The sequence below is a fragment of the Agelaius phoeniceus genome, chromosome 1 (genome assembly GCF_051311805.1).
Source record: "Agelaius phoeniceus isolate bAgePho1 chromosome 1, bAgePho1.hap1, whole genome shotgun sequence".
Lineage (NCBI taxonomy): Eukaryota > Metazoa > Chordata > Aves > Passeriformes > Icteridae > Agelaius > Agelaius phoeniceus.
Window position 1 is genome coordinate 143,074,245 of NC_135265.1, and position 13,460 is coordinate 143,087,704.

Here is a 13,460-nt window from a genome sequence, read left to right on the forward strand (position 1 = left end):
TTGGCATCTCCAAGCACCTGGGGGTCAAGTGGGGGCTCCCCAAGAGATGGGAGGAAGATGCTGTGCTCAATCCTGACACAACCCTGCATCTTTTTGGCACTCCCCATTTCCTGCCCAGCTCTGCAAGGTACTGCTTCGTCCCACACAAACACAGAGAAAATCACTAGTTATATGATATGGGAATTTTAAAAAAATCTGTTTGCTTCTAAGCATAAACCTATGACTGAGGCAATAGTTTGCAAACATGGAATTATGGCCCCAAGTCAACTTTTTTCCCCCTCAGTTTTGGGTACAGTCACGAGCCTGGCAGGAATATGTGTCAGCTAAAATGCATGGCAGCAACTGGCGTCTCCTGGAGTTTGGAGCTGAGTGGGGTCACAACAGGATGGAGTTTGGGAAGGCAGCACTGCAGGGTTAGGAGTAAACATCTCCCTGGGGCAGACTTTCCATAATTGGCCATGACAAGGCCTCTTTCTCCAGAGAGCTGGAGCTGGTCTGTGAGGAAACAGGATGAATCACTGCTCCAGCTCAATTTGGCAAATGCCATGATTTCGTTCTGCTCTGCACAGGGAGGAGATGATGATATAGACTGAAAGACAAGAAGAGAAATCTAGCCAAAGGCTTCTGAGCTGGGAGAGGAGTTTGAGTTCCCACTCATTTTTCACAGGTTTATTCAGGCCCTTAGAAGGAAACCCTGGCAATACCCACTGGTGCAAAAACAATTCCCTTTATCAACAAAGAGAGGGAACAATGGGGACTCCTGAACACAAAGCTCATGCAAATAATAATAGCCCTTTTATTTTTCATTGTTAAACCAGCAGTTGATACTAAATACTTCCTTCCAGCCCCCTACTTTGTTAACTATTTCTGTCACTATTCTGCTCAATTTATGGGAGGGGATCTTAGTGTCTGGAGCTGGTTTTCTGCAACGTGGTGGTGACCACATGGCTGTGCAGCCTTTTGTGAAGAGGAAGGTTGAGCATGGTTTCCCTCATGCCATCCTGTAGCCTTTGAAAAGTTCCACTTTTTTTACAAATATGAAGAAAAAGGGGTGTTGTTTCTGCCAGCCTTTCTCTGGATAGTGGTCATCTGTAAAGCTCCTTGCTATCTCAGCAATCTTACCAAGCCTGGTGACCTAACAGCAGTTCACAGCCTGTTCAGTGTCTGATGATTAATCCCCTCCCTTTCAAAGTATGCACTTAGTGGCAGAACCCCATGAAAATATTGGTGGAGCAGAGCTGTTTTGCCAAGTGGCAGATTTAGACTTGCTCTTCTTGGAAAGCTGGCTTCCTGTCACTGGCTTGGTCTCATGGGCTTTTTTCCAGTGGTTTGGAGAGAAGAGAAAGGGAAAAAGGAATTGTTCCTCCCAAATACCTCTTCTCTTTTACATCCCCTTTCCTCTATGTGTCCTCTCTGCTATTCTATGTTTCAGGAACTCCATCAGCCAAAGTCATCCTAACTCCACTGCTACTCCTCATGCCAAAGGAGAAGAAAGTTCCCTGCAAAATAAGATCCCTTGAAAAAGAAGGTGCAGACAATTTTAATTTCTATCCCGTCTTCTCCTGATTCTTCAGAGGCCAGGCAGATGGAACAAAATTCTTCCCTGCACTGTGGAAGAGTGCTAGCTCAGAAAAGTCAAATCTGTTTCTTGTTGCAATATGAGAGTTCAGATCAAAGCATCAGTCTTCTGCCAATTTCTAATTAGCTGATAGGAACATTAAAATTTTATTTCTTATGAGCTGACTACCACAGCAAACTCAGGCATCTGCTCCTGGGCTGGCTACAAGACTGCAGCTTGGGGCTTCCTATTCTAAACACTGCCACCACTGGAAAGCAAAGCTTGGTCAGCAATGAGCAGCACAGGGCTGTGGCAGGCAGCTGAGTTTGCATGACAGCAAAGATCTTACTTTCCCTGGAGATAGCAGCATCCCCCTTCACTTCTGAAGCCCATACAAGGACAAATCCAACACTGGGTTCTTAGCCAATATCTTTCTCGTATTTCCTCTTGAGATGCTGGGTAAGGCCTCCAGACTGGACTCAGCAGCACCACATGCAATATCAGCCGGGTGAACACAGTGTGAGCAAAGCTCATGGCCTTTCTGGCACAGGGTCTGGGAGGACTAACGCCACTGGTGCCTTCAAGGTCAGGACTTTTGTGACCCTATGAAGATTCCCCATGTGCTCTCTGCAGAGTGAGGTGGGTTCTTTCTGGGAAGAAAAGCACAAAATATCAAGGAAGTACCAAGAGTTGTTTAGAGAAGGTTAGAACAGGGGACACACTGGAGTGTCAGGCACCCATGGTCAAAGAGTTTGTGCGGCAGTTTTCCCTTTGGTGTCCATGTGTCAGTCTCTGGATCATAGCAGTCCAAGGAATCCAGGTCCTTGATAGCATTGTCTGAGGTGAGACATCGTCCTCCTGTGACATACAGCTTGTTCCTGATGACAGTGGCCCCATGATGCATTCGTCTGTCCTTCATGTCTGCACATTTAACAAACTTGTTGCCTTTTGTATCATAAGCAATTATTCTCCGGGTGTACCCTGAATGCAAAGCCAGAGGTGGAAGAGACAGATGGGAATTAAGCACTTATGGCCAGAAGAAGGAACAATAATGATATATTTCATGCTGGTCTTCAATAAAACATATTATAGTAGTACATAATTTGGCAGAATTAAGATATCTAAACTAAGAAGTGATGATGTGTCCCAGGAATGCCTGGCTATCTTCCTTTTCTGTCTGTCCTCATCCTGTCTCGTAGCACCTTGGCAGACAAGGCTTGATGAGCACCATAAAGCCCATCCATCAGGTAACCAATTTGTCAAACACAGTTGGGGCTTGCAGTTACCTGCACATGCCTTCAAACATCTGAAAATATTTCTTTTTACCAAATAGACTCTTAGAGCTTCACTTGGAAATACAGAAACCAGTGGCACATGGGATGAGCCTTGTTGTGTTGGAGTTGTAGCTGTCTGCTGACTGGAGCTGGGTATGCAACAGCATGGTGCTACCAGTGCTCACTCCACCCCTGATGCCCTCAGCACCACATCTGTGCTGCCACCATGCCAGTGACCCACTGGACAGCTCTTCCTCTGAGGGGTGATATAACCTCATATCAGCTGAGAGGCCCGTGCTGGTAAGAGGGCCACTGCCCTGGAGCAGTGGAGGTGTGGAAGCCTGGTACCCAGCAGGACCTTGCCCATGTAGAAAAACATGAGTGTGGTCTGAGGTGAGGGCAATCTGCCTTATAGGATCCTGGTAGTCTTGGGCCTTTGGACTCAGCCCTCCCCTCTTCTCACTGCAAAGGACAGCAGTGGCCTCTCCCTGAGGAGTGACACCACCTTGAAGTCCTGGGCAGTTTGGGTTCAATCCTCTGCTTTGCTAAAGATATTGAAATGAGATATACTCTCATTTTTCCTTAAATAATTCAACACATGCTTTGTCCTGGCAGTCTGTGGTCAGGGAAGAGGCATTAAGGACTGTAGAGGGCCCAGTTATCAATGACATGATACACCTGACTGCCACAGGTAGAGGCTGGTCCTCAGGTTGAAAAATTCACAGAGAAGTTTCCTCTTTCCAAGTGTTTCACAATCCTTTCGGGATATTTCACAATTACCCTCAGGAGGCAGCTAAAAGACCAACCAACACCTCATAGACCTACAGCCCACCCATCCTGACAAGCCATCCATGGCCTTGTGGTAACCCTGCTTTCCATTCTTCCAAGTGGAGCAGACAGGGAGGACCAGGCTGTGATTCAGGAGGGGAGGGTGAGCACCCCCATGCTCCTGGCTTCCTCCCAAGAGCAGTAACTTCCATTGGCTTTTCCTCAGTTTTCTCCACCCAGATACTGTTGCTTGGGGTAAGAAAGTGCCTCATGGAGAACTTATCTCCATTTCAATTGCCATGAGGCTCCAGAAGAGAAGTGTTTGAAGGGTGGGCACACTCCTCCTTTCCTTCCCAAAATCCGAGTGCTTTTTGAGGGAGCACCTCAAACAGGAAGGCTGCAAAAACCCACAGGATCTGGGCAGGGGGAGGGAGAGGGAAGGTGAAACAGAGCCCTTACCACCTACGATGATAATCTGGTCTCCAATCACAACAGCTGGTGCACAGACATTCTTCACTACTCTGGTCTCCATACGAAACCATGTATTCCTGGAGACATGGTAAACCTGGCAAAAAAATAAAGATATTCACACAGCTGTTTATGTTTCATTTTAACTAACATCTGTAATGACAGAGGAATTTCTGGGTTGTATTTTGCTCTAATAAATACAATCCTCTGGCTCAAACTGCTGGAAATCTGAGAATGTACCCACTTTTTTTCCTAATATGTCCCCTTGGAAACCATTCTGGATCCCCAAGATTGTCTGCTGAGGAGATGCTAGCACATGCACTGAAGCAGTGTATCTGCCATATGAAAGCTTCTTGCATGGCTGTTAAATCACTGTAACTAGTTCTCCCAAAGGGCAAGCTGATTCATTTCATTTTCCAGTTATCCTGTGTATTCCTTATTAGCCTTAGCAATTTCCTGGGCAAACAAACCTCAGCTTCAGCTAGCTCTGCTGGCAGCCACTGTGTTTGCCCAGTTGCTATATATATGCTAGTGACTGGTATGCACTGAGACTGGCAAAGGGACTTAGAGTGGTATCTAAGTCATTGATTTGTGTGAGAAAAACAGCTGTTGCCAGATGATGATCATTCAATCATCTGCATCTGGGCAACACAAACTTTTATATAGTGTTATCTGCTTCTTAATATAGCAAATATCACCAGGGCATCTCCCCACTAACTGATAAATACATTTCCTTCCCTCTGATAATGAGGTACTGTTATAAAGCATTACTCATGCCCTTGTTGCCATCTTAGCTTAATGATCCTTCTTAGTTAAAGCACCTTGAACAGTGAGAAACACTCATGGGAAAGAAACATTTCAATGTAGCTAAAGCTTCAAATCAGATAAGTAAAAATGTAATGTATTTTTTTCTCCTGATAGAGTGTAACGGCTGCAAGCAGGCAGAGAGCCAGCAACATGTGGCAGGAGCCCCATTTTTAACACAGCTGTTTATCCCAAATGACTGTCAGTTTAAGTTTTGGCCCTTTGATGAGTGAGTATCTAATCGCTCTAACGATGGCGAGTGTTTGCGTTTGCTGCGAGAGCAGGTGCAGGCTGAGACCCCGCTCAGTGCCAAGTGAAAGCACTGATTTTGGTGAGATTGGCATGGAGCCAGGCAGGGGGAGCTGCTGCTGCCTGCCATGGCATCACCTGGGGCAGCCCTGGCCCTGGGGCCCACCAATGGCAAGGCTGACTGACACCCAAAGCAGCACCTCTGGGGATGCTGCCGGGAAAACTTTCAGAAGGGGAAAATGGAAGAGCTGCAATGCTCCTTGAGGCCATGGATCAACCCATCCTGCCTCTTCCTGCAACACACAGTGACGTGTTTTGAGTGCTTTGATTTCCTCATGAAGGTGATGGACTGCTGAATACCTTAGAAGAAGTTGCCTACAACAAGCAGGACTGACCATTACCTGGATAAGCCGAACAGGGTTTTGCATTATATCTTCTCCCCCAAAGAGGTAAACCCTCTGATCTTTGGCAGCAACAGCAGGGTGAAGGACGGCAACAGGCATGTTTGCCATGCTCTCACAGGTGTTGTAGACACTATCATATCTTTCCACAGAATTCAGGATTTCCTGGTTTTCACCAATTCCACCGAATGATAAAATGTAATTTTTATATGCCAGGCTTCTGTGGGAGTAACGTGGAACTAGCATGTGCTCGATCAACCTCCACTGATTGAGTTTGAGGGAGTAAATGTAAATATTGCCACTGACCAGACTTTTCTTATTGCTAACAGGCATCCCTCCGAGCACAAAAACATTGCTGTGTAAACTCACTGCAGAGGCTTTGTAGAGGCGTATGGGAAGTTTGGCCAGGCTCAGCCATTGGTTTGTCTTGTCATCATACAGCAGGACATCCCTCGTTGTCTGCTGGCTGTCCTTCCTGCCACCGATGATGATGAGGAACTCCTGATTGGAGTACCTGCGAGGAACATGCACCATGGGTTTGATGTCAGGCATGCTGGTGCTGTACAAGGAGAACATCTGTCTCCGGGCTGACTCCAGGATGCTCCTGCAAGTGGGTGAGGCCTGAACGAGGGAGTCGTTAGCAATGAAATGGAAGAGGAAGGTTGGATGGACGTACTGAAGTCGGACCTTCTTGAACAACTCTTGGATGTAGCCTTGTCGTGCCTGGAGGTCGTGCCGGATCCAGACCATCAGTGCCTCAAAGACCTGCTCCTCCTCCCCACAGAGTTCATCATCCCCAAGGTAATCAATGAGCTCCGTGGGACAGAGGTCCTTCAGGTCCTCAGAAGAGGCCACCAGAGGAAAACATTTCAAAGCCATAGCCTTGGCTTTCTTATTCAGGCTTTGGCAGTTCAAGATTTTTGCCAGTCTGATCATGCTCAGACAGTTGTCAGGGGTCAGCTTGTCTTGGAGGTAGGTGGAGCAGGCCTCAAACAGCTTAGTGTACTGCAGCATGGATGCAGTCTCCAAGAGGCACAAGACATTCTCAGTGGATATGAGAATCTCCCCAGTGTAAACATAAAGGATAATCTGATCCAAAATATCAGCGTCGATGCCCTTTAGAATTACTTTAGGCTGGTGACTCTCCCTGAAGTTGTTACAGAACATTGCCTTGAAGTATGGGCTGCTGGAAGCCAGCACATTTCGGTGACAGGGGATTTCAAAGGCCCCGGAGCAGAGGGTAACATCGGTCAGCATCCTGCTCTGCCGCAGAACATTCAGCTGCCTCAGCAGTTCAGAGGAGAAGTCCTGGTCTTTGAAGAGAAACCCTTCAGTGGATCCCTCTTCCATACCAAAATATGAGAGAGATGAATTCTGGACTCGGCAGAAAAAAACCCCAAATTCTTAGCAGCTTTTATTGAAAAATCCAGCTGCAAGGGAACAAATCAGGACTTTGATGTTGCTGTAAATATCCGTTCACTACTACACATAAAAATGGAACATGGTTTAAGCACAGTGGGAAAATAATAAAGAAGCCAAAATGTCGCTAAGACCCTTTAAAACTTTCATAAAGTTATCAGATAGGTTGCAAGTCTGAGGTCAGCACTGCCTGTGTCGTTGGCAAGAAGCAAAAGCACTGAAGTTATCTCACTGATTTTGGATTAAAGCTGGAGGGCTGAAGCAATTGGTTTGTCCATTTCCATCATGTTGAATAAACGCACTTAGACATTTATTCACGATTTTAAAGTATTAGCAGTTTAGTAGCTTGTGCCTCTTTCCTCTAGAGTTAGTCACTCCCAAAGAATGCAAATCTGGCAGAGCTGAACTCTGCAGCAGGACGAACAGAACCCTAGAGGCTGGGAATCTGCATTAAAAGTTATTTATTAACTCTGCTTAGCTGTGGTTTTTTTATATGTTAATCAGACACACAATGACTAAATTAAGTGCCAGGCAGAACAATATGATGAGTATCTACGGTCATGGCTTAACTGCTCAACCTGCAGTGGAACCGAAGGGTAGAAACGTTTACCTTCTGCTGTCCTTCACTGCATGCACTTACTCTCTGTAGTTTATTCTCTGCTGAGTTTTTCCACAGCTAGAGCCTGGGCAAAAGCCTACAAACCCACGGGAGGTTTCTTTCGGTAGGTAGGTGATTCATAGAGGGTGGTTTCTGGCCGTGTTTGTGCCGCTGCCGGTGCGCAGGAGCGGCGGGCGCGGGCATTGTGTACATTCCTGCGCTAAGAATAGCGCGCAGTGCTCCGCGCTCTTATCGCATGTGACGCCGCCGCTGCCTTTTGCAATGACCTGGCTGCTTCTGAGCATGCCCGGCTGGTGTTTTTCTGGCAAATGTTTACATATAATAAATAGACACGGAGAGGAAAGTTCACTTATAAAAGTCCTGGCTGTCCGTTTGGAAACAGTGGCAGGGCGCTGTCCTGAAGTGCCTGGGAACTGGAGAAGCCTGTAAACAGTCTGCAATGCCTCGCACTACGCTGTCACCGGCGTTCCACGGGGAAAGGCGGAGAGGGAAGGGCTTCCAGGGACTCCGTGGCATGGACCGTGTCTCCACCCTATGGAGAGATCTGGGGAGCATCAGCCTGTTGCAGTGTGGTGGGAGATGCTGATGCGCTGGGACCCCTGCATCCAGCACCGCTCCAAGGTGGGCAGGGGAGGCCCAACTACCTTCACCAAGTAGAAAGTGAAGTTCACTCTTGGAGAAGTTTATGATGCTGCTTGATATTTCATATAGAAAACACCAGGTTGTGGCCTTTTGTCTAAGGACTTCAGCTCTCTGGAACCCCTAGCAAAGAACTTCTCAATCAGATGGCTTGAGGAAGCTCAGTGTGACAGATGGGAGGACTGGAGCAGGTTGCTGCAGTGAGTAGCAAGCTGGAAACCAAGATTCCAGAGTGGCAATTCCCAGGGTGGCACAGGGCTCCCCAGGGCACACACCTTGACGGGGTCCCTCACTGCAGATGGCTGCACATGGACAAGCTAAGTTCCTTTTGCAGGCAGTGAGGTCTAGCCAATTCAACTGAGTCTGCCAAGTAATTCAGGTCACCAGTATGTGCAACCTGTACTTGGGCAGGGGAACAGCTCTCCAGGCACTGCTGGGTGTCCACAGGTGCTCAGCTGCCTCAGCCACATGTAGGTGCCCATATTTAACACTCCCATGGTAGGCATCTATGATGATGAGCCTAAATCCATCCTCAGGACTGGGATCATTCAAATGCCTTGTGCCAGGGGAGGATCCTCCAGAACCCCAGCTGGTGCCCTGTCAGGGTCTTCAGCAGGTCAAGTGTGATGTGTCCCAGCTCTATACCAAATTCCTGTGTGCTTCAGGAGAAATCAAATTGGCTGCCCTTGCCTAGGTAACTGAATTGGGCTCCTCATCTCTGCTGAGATTTCTCCCTTTGTTCTAGGGTGGGGTTGAATGCAAAATGCAGTTTCTAAGCATTCCTACAACAGGGAAACACAAGGTTAAAGCAAAAGTCCTTCTCATATTTTCAAGCTTACGGATGAGTCATGCCTGCATTTAGTCACAGCGAGGAAGATGAGCAAAAATCCTTGGGAGCCACAGTGCCCTCATGTCAACTCTTGTGCCAGGCTGGTGTTTGCAGTCCTCCACATATTTCTGCCCCTGTGTCCATGGTGCAGCAGATCACAGAGATGTGGGCAACCTCTTGCTCTAAAAATGGCAGCTTTGCATCATGGGTGTGCTGTACATGGCCCTTCTGACTGGTGAAATACCTGAGGGCAATCAAACCCCTGAAGGCCCAGCCCCATGTTAAAAGCAGGGTGGAGTCAGGCTGGTGTAGATTTTTGGAGGCTGCCCACATGGTCTGGGTGTGTGTTTGCAGAGAGGTGAGGGAGGGCAAGGAGCAGGAGCCACTGGACTTGACTCTTGCAGATGAGTCACTTTGAGGGTAAACATGGCAATCTACAGCCTTTTCCCTCTTCTCAAGTAAAGAAATGGCCCCAGAATGATGTTGGGGTGCTGGGGAAAATGTACCCTCCCTCCCTACTCCCTGCCGCCACTAACTCGCCAGCTGGATATGATCTTGCTATAAATATTTAGAGTGGCATTAAAAACCCAAAGGAGAATTTTTCTCTCTCCTTGTCCAGGGAACATTAGCTACCCAAACAAAACGCCCTCTCGCTTTCTTTCTTGCTCTGTATGCATTTGCTCTTGTTGCAGTCCATTCTGATGATTGATGTAGCTTTATATCTCTCTTCTGGCTCTAACTCCTTGCTGCCTGTTTAGTACTGCCTCTTCCTGGCAGTGGCTGTGGATTACTCTCTTAACCCTTTAAGAAAAAAATAATGCTCTCTGACTTCATTAATGACACTGGTTTATGGGGTTGGGGAAGGCTAGGTGGGATGTTCTTGTGCTTCAGACATTGATAAATGTGACATTTATTTAGAAGATCCCAGGCTCGATGGCTTTGCAGTTACGCAAACTCCTGCTAGCCCAGAGTACAGAGTGTGCTGTTTAAATAGATTATTGCTTTGGGGAGGGTGGTGATGCTCCTTGCTGAATCCCCACACAGGTCCCTGCCAATTTAGAGCCAGGGCTTCTGAGCAATAAAGCTCCTGCTGCCTGCCTTACAACTCTCTTCATTTTTTTTCCCCAGAGATTATGGCTTCAGACACATCTACAACCAAGTGGGCACATCAGCACTGCTTAGTTAGAGTTTTCTTATAAATACACTAGAAATCACTTTTCATGCCAAAGACAATATGTCTTGTATGCCCCCCATTCTATGGTGGGGTGGGAGGGGAGGTGGGTTATGAGCCCTGCTGAGAGGGTAGAGCTGTTTCTGCTGTGGGACAGTTTAAATTGTCAGATAAAATCAGTTTCTAAATGAGCTCTTGAGGCAAATTTTCTGGGCAGGTATGCTATTGAGTGAACCAGTGAGTGGTCTTTCTTTTGGGAAGACAAAATTAGTGCATTACCATGAGAGTGAGATCTTGCACAGATAATGGTCTTGTCTGAACACAAATGGGAAAGTGGCCTCATTCACAGGGTGTGTGACCCAGCAGCACCTTGAGATGTGATGCTTCAGATGCCCCATAGCCCTTGATGGGCTGGAGCTATTGGGGGCTGTTAAAACTGTGACCCTCTACAATTGCTGCTGTACAAACTCCATCTGTGGCCAATTTCTAGAAAATAGAAGTGTCTACCAAAGAACAAATATGTTGTAATGCTGTATACTCATCCTGCTTCTTCTGCTCTTTCTCCTTAAGTGTTTGGCATCATTCAGTTTTGGAATTGTGGTGATTGAACCTTTGATCTGACCCAGAGCATCTCTTCTTATGTTTTAATGCAATGGGATGATGAAATGTCATGCACTAAGCAACAGAGCGGAAAAAAAGGCTGTAATCTGACCAGCCAGCAGACAGGTGCACAGAGACTGGTGATGTCAGACAACTTCTAAAACTCATATACTGATCCTATTACAATTCAGGTGAAAATGAACAAATATGGATAAAGAAAAAGGACTGCTCAAGACAGAGACTTCACTGAGCTTATTCAGCATTATGTGCAGGGTCTCAATGACCACAGCCCTCACAGTAATCAAGAGACAGAGCATCCCTTTACCCAAATTTTCAGTCTAAACTGACAGGGGACAAGCAAAAATATTCCTTATTATGGTCTTAATAAAGCTGGGAGAGGGAAGAAAACCCAGGATTAACATTTCTCATTGTATAAAGAGACAATTACAGGGATCATAATTAATCAGATGCCATGGAGAGGATGGGAAGATACCTCAAGCAGCAGTGGTGGCTGGCTGGGGTGACAGCTCAGCCTAGACTGGGAGAATATCAGATTGCTCAGGGACTTGCTCAGATGAACTTTTGAAATCTTGAAGGATGCAAATTTCACAACCTCTCTGGACAACCTGCTTCCATATGTCTAATAGGAATTTCTTTTGCTGCAATTTCTTTTGCTTGCAATTTGCAATTTGCTGTCTCTTGCCCACAGAAAAATCTGCTAACTTTCTGCTGCTGCTGCTACTTGCCAGCTATCTAATCTTCTTCCTATTCTTTTAAGTCCAGATATCCTTATGGTCTTTCTCTCTTATTCTTCTGTAACTATTATGTGATTAATTTTCTATTTAGCAGCTCAGCAAACATGTTTTCCATGAGTCCTATTGCCACAGCTGCCATTCACATTGATATGATACTTAATGCTGAATTAAGGCTTATTTGAAGAATCTGGGCTTGGTTCTGATTTTGTAGGCAAGGGCAACAGGCTACATCTATAGATACTGGCCTTGAACCCCTGACCTAAACTTATAAAGGCATGGGGACAAGTTTTACAGCATTGGAGTCACAGAGCAACTTCCCAAGAGTCACTGTTTGCATTGTGTACAGATAGAGAGATACAGCATGTAATTCAATAATGACTTTGGCCCAGTATACGTGGGTGTAAAGATGTGTGGGCTCCTGGCTTGGTTTCAGGCCAATCTCTAATTAAAGAGTGAAAGATTAAGATGAAAGCAATTGCACTCTTCTTTAGTCAGAATGACCTACTAGTGTTAATTAAAACAGTCTTCAGGCAAAAATAAATTTGGCTGCCAAAGTTATGTGCTGCACATTAAATAAGGACGTAGCTGGTTTAAAGAGTGCTGAGCTTCTAGAGGTTTCACAGAAACCACTCACACAGCTTTGGGCACTTTTGTTGGAATATTTTAAAACAAATCCTTTGCCTAAACCAGCTACTTCATGTGTATTTCAGACACCCACTGGCTTTTTCTTCAAACTACATCATTTGAGAATGGGTACCTTATCTTGGTGTGAGCATACAGTGTTCTGGAGGATAAAATATCACCCTATCATTGGACACCAAAGTATCTTCATCTATCTTTTCTATAGTCTCTGGTTACAGACCCATGGCAACAGCAACAAGAAGATACTTAGATCCTACATTGCTCTGTTCTTGCTGGGTCTGAACATTAAAATGCCTGTGATAAAGGCATTCAGGTATTCAGGATCTGCCCTTGATATTTTTAGGTAGCTAGAAATGTTCCCAAAGAAGGATCAGGCCTTTAAAATGCCACAACATCCTATTACACCTGTGTGAGACACCAATCATTGTTCTTAAAAGCCACACATCTTTCCCATCTCATTTATACTGCCCCGTGTTATAACCAGATGGCCAGGTGCTGCTGCTGTGACATTGATCCAAGAGGGGAGAAACAGGCCCAGTGCTTCAGAAATACTGTTTTCAATGGGAATAGGATGGCAGCAGTCATCCCACCTCAGAGGGCCTGAAAGACCCTTCATCATGCAGAGTGGTGGTACACTTCAGAGGCAAAAGGGGCCAGACAAAGAGAAACACTCATGAACCCATCTCCTTGAACTAAATTCTTCACTCTCTTCTTCTGTTATATTTTTTTCATGTACATCTTCTCTCATATGATTATAAGATCTTAGGGTAATTCAGGGAGGAGGGGAACTCCAGTGGTCTCTAATTCAAGCTCTTGCTTAAAGCAGGGTGAGCCATGAGATCAGACCAGGAAATATCCCAGGATGAAGACCATGCAGCTGTCCAGAGGCCAATGTCTTCCTCTTTGGGAACAGCATTTCCTGCCTGACATCTACCTCACAAAGGACCCTCCTCTTCCCCTGTGATGCTCCTGCATCATATCCCAGGATGTGGTGCTGGTGAGGACTGTAAGCCTTTCTCTCCTTCATGGGATAATTTAGGGGGTGACTGCTGAGAGGGCAACTCAAAGATAGGGAAATCACTCTGGCCTTCCCTGTTGACAGCAGGACTTTAATCAGGGTCTGACTTAAATCATTAATTCACAGCCCTCCGGTTTTTTAAAGAGCTGTGATAATGAGCTGAGAAGAAATTACTATTCATTGTCTCTTGGCAGGACTGTAATGGCATGACATGACAGTCATTGAATTAGGAAAGGGCAGAGATAA

General features: G+C 46.1%; 1 protein-coding gene across 1 annotated transcript; it reads right to left on the reverse strand.

Moving 5' to 3' along the window:
* Positions 1–800: 800 nt before the first annotated feature.
* On the reverse strand, positions 801–6,881 carry KLHL38 (kelch like family member 38). Its single transcript, XM_054647553.2, has 3 exons — positions 5,523–6,881; positions 4,060–4,165; positions 801–2,539 (listed from the first exon to the last, which is right to left on the reverse strand). The coding sequence occupies exons 1-3, from the start codon at positions 6,870–6,872 to the stop codon at positions 2,253–2,255; spliced, it is 1,743 nt and encodes a 580-aa protein (XP_054503528.2). The 5' UTR covers positions 6,873–6,881; the 3' UTR covers positions 801–2,252.
* Positions 6,882–13,460: the final 6,579 nt, after the last annotated feature.

Coding starts and splice junctions, on each gene's coding strand:
- KLHL38 (XM_054647553.2), bottom strand. CDS start 6,872: ATGGAAGAGGGATCCACTGAAGGGTTTCTCTTCAAAGACCAGGACTTC. Junction 4,166..5,522: donor ACCCTGTTCGGCTTATCCAG/GTAATGGTCAGT, acceptor TTTTTTTGCCAG/GTTTACCATGTCTCCAGGAA. Junction 2,540..4,059: donor CCAGATTATCATCGTAGGTG/GTAAGGGCTCTG, acceptor CTTTGCATTCAG/GGTACACCCGGAGAATAATT.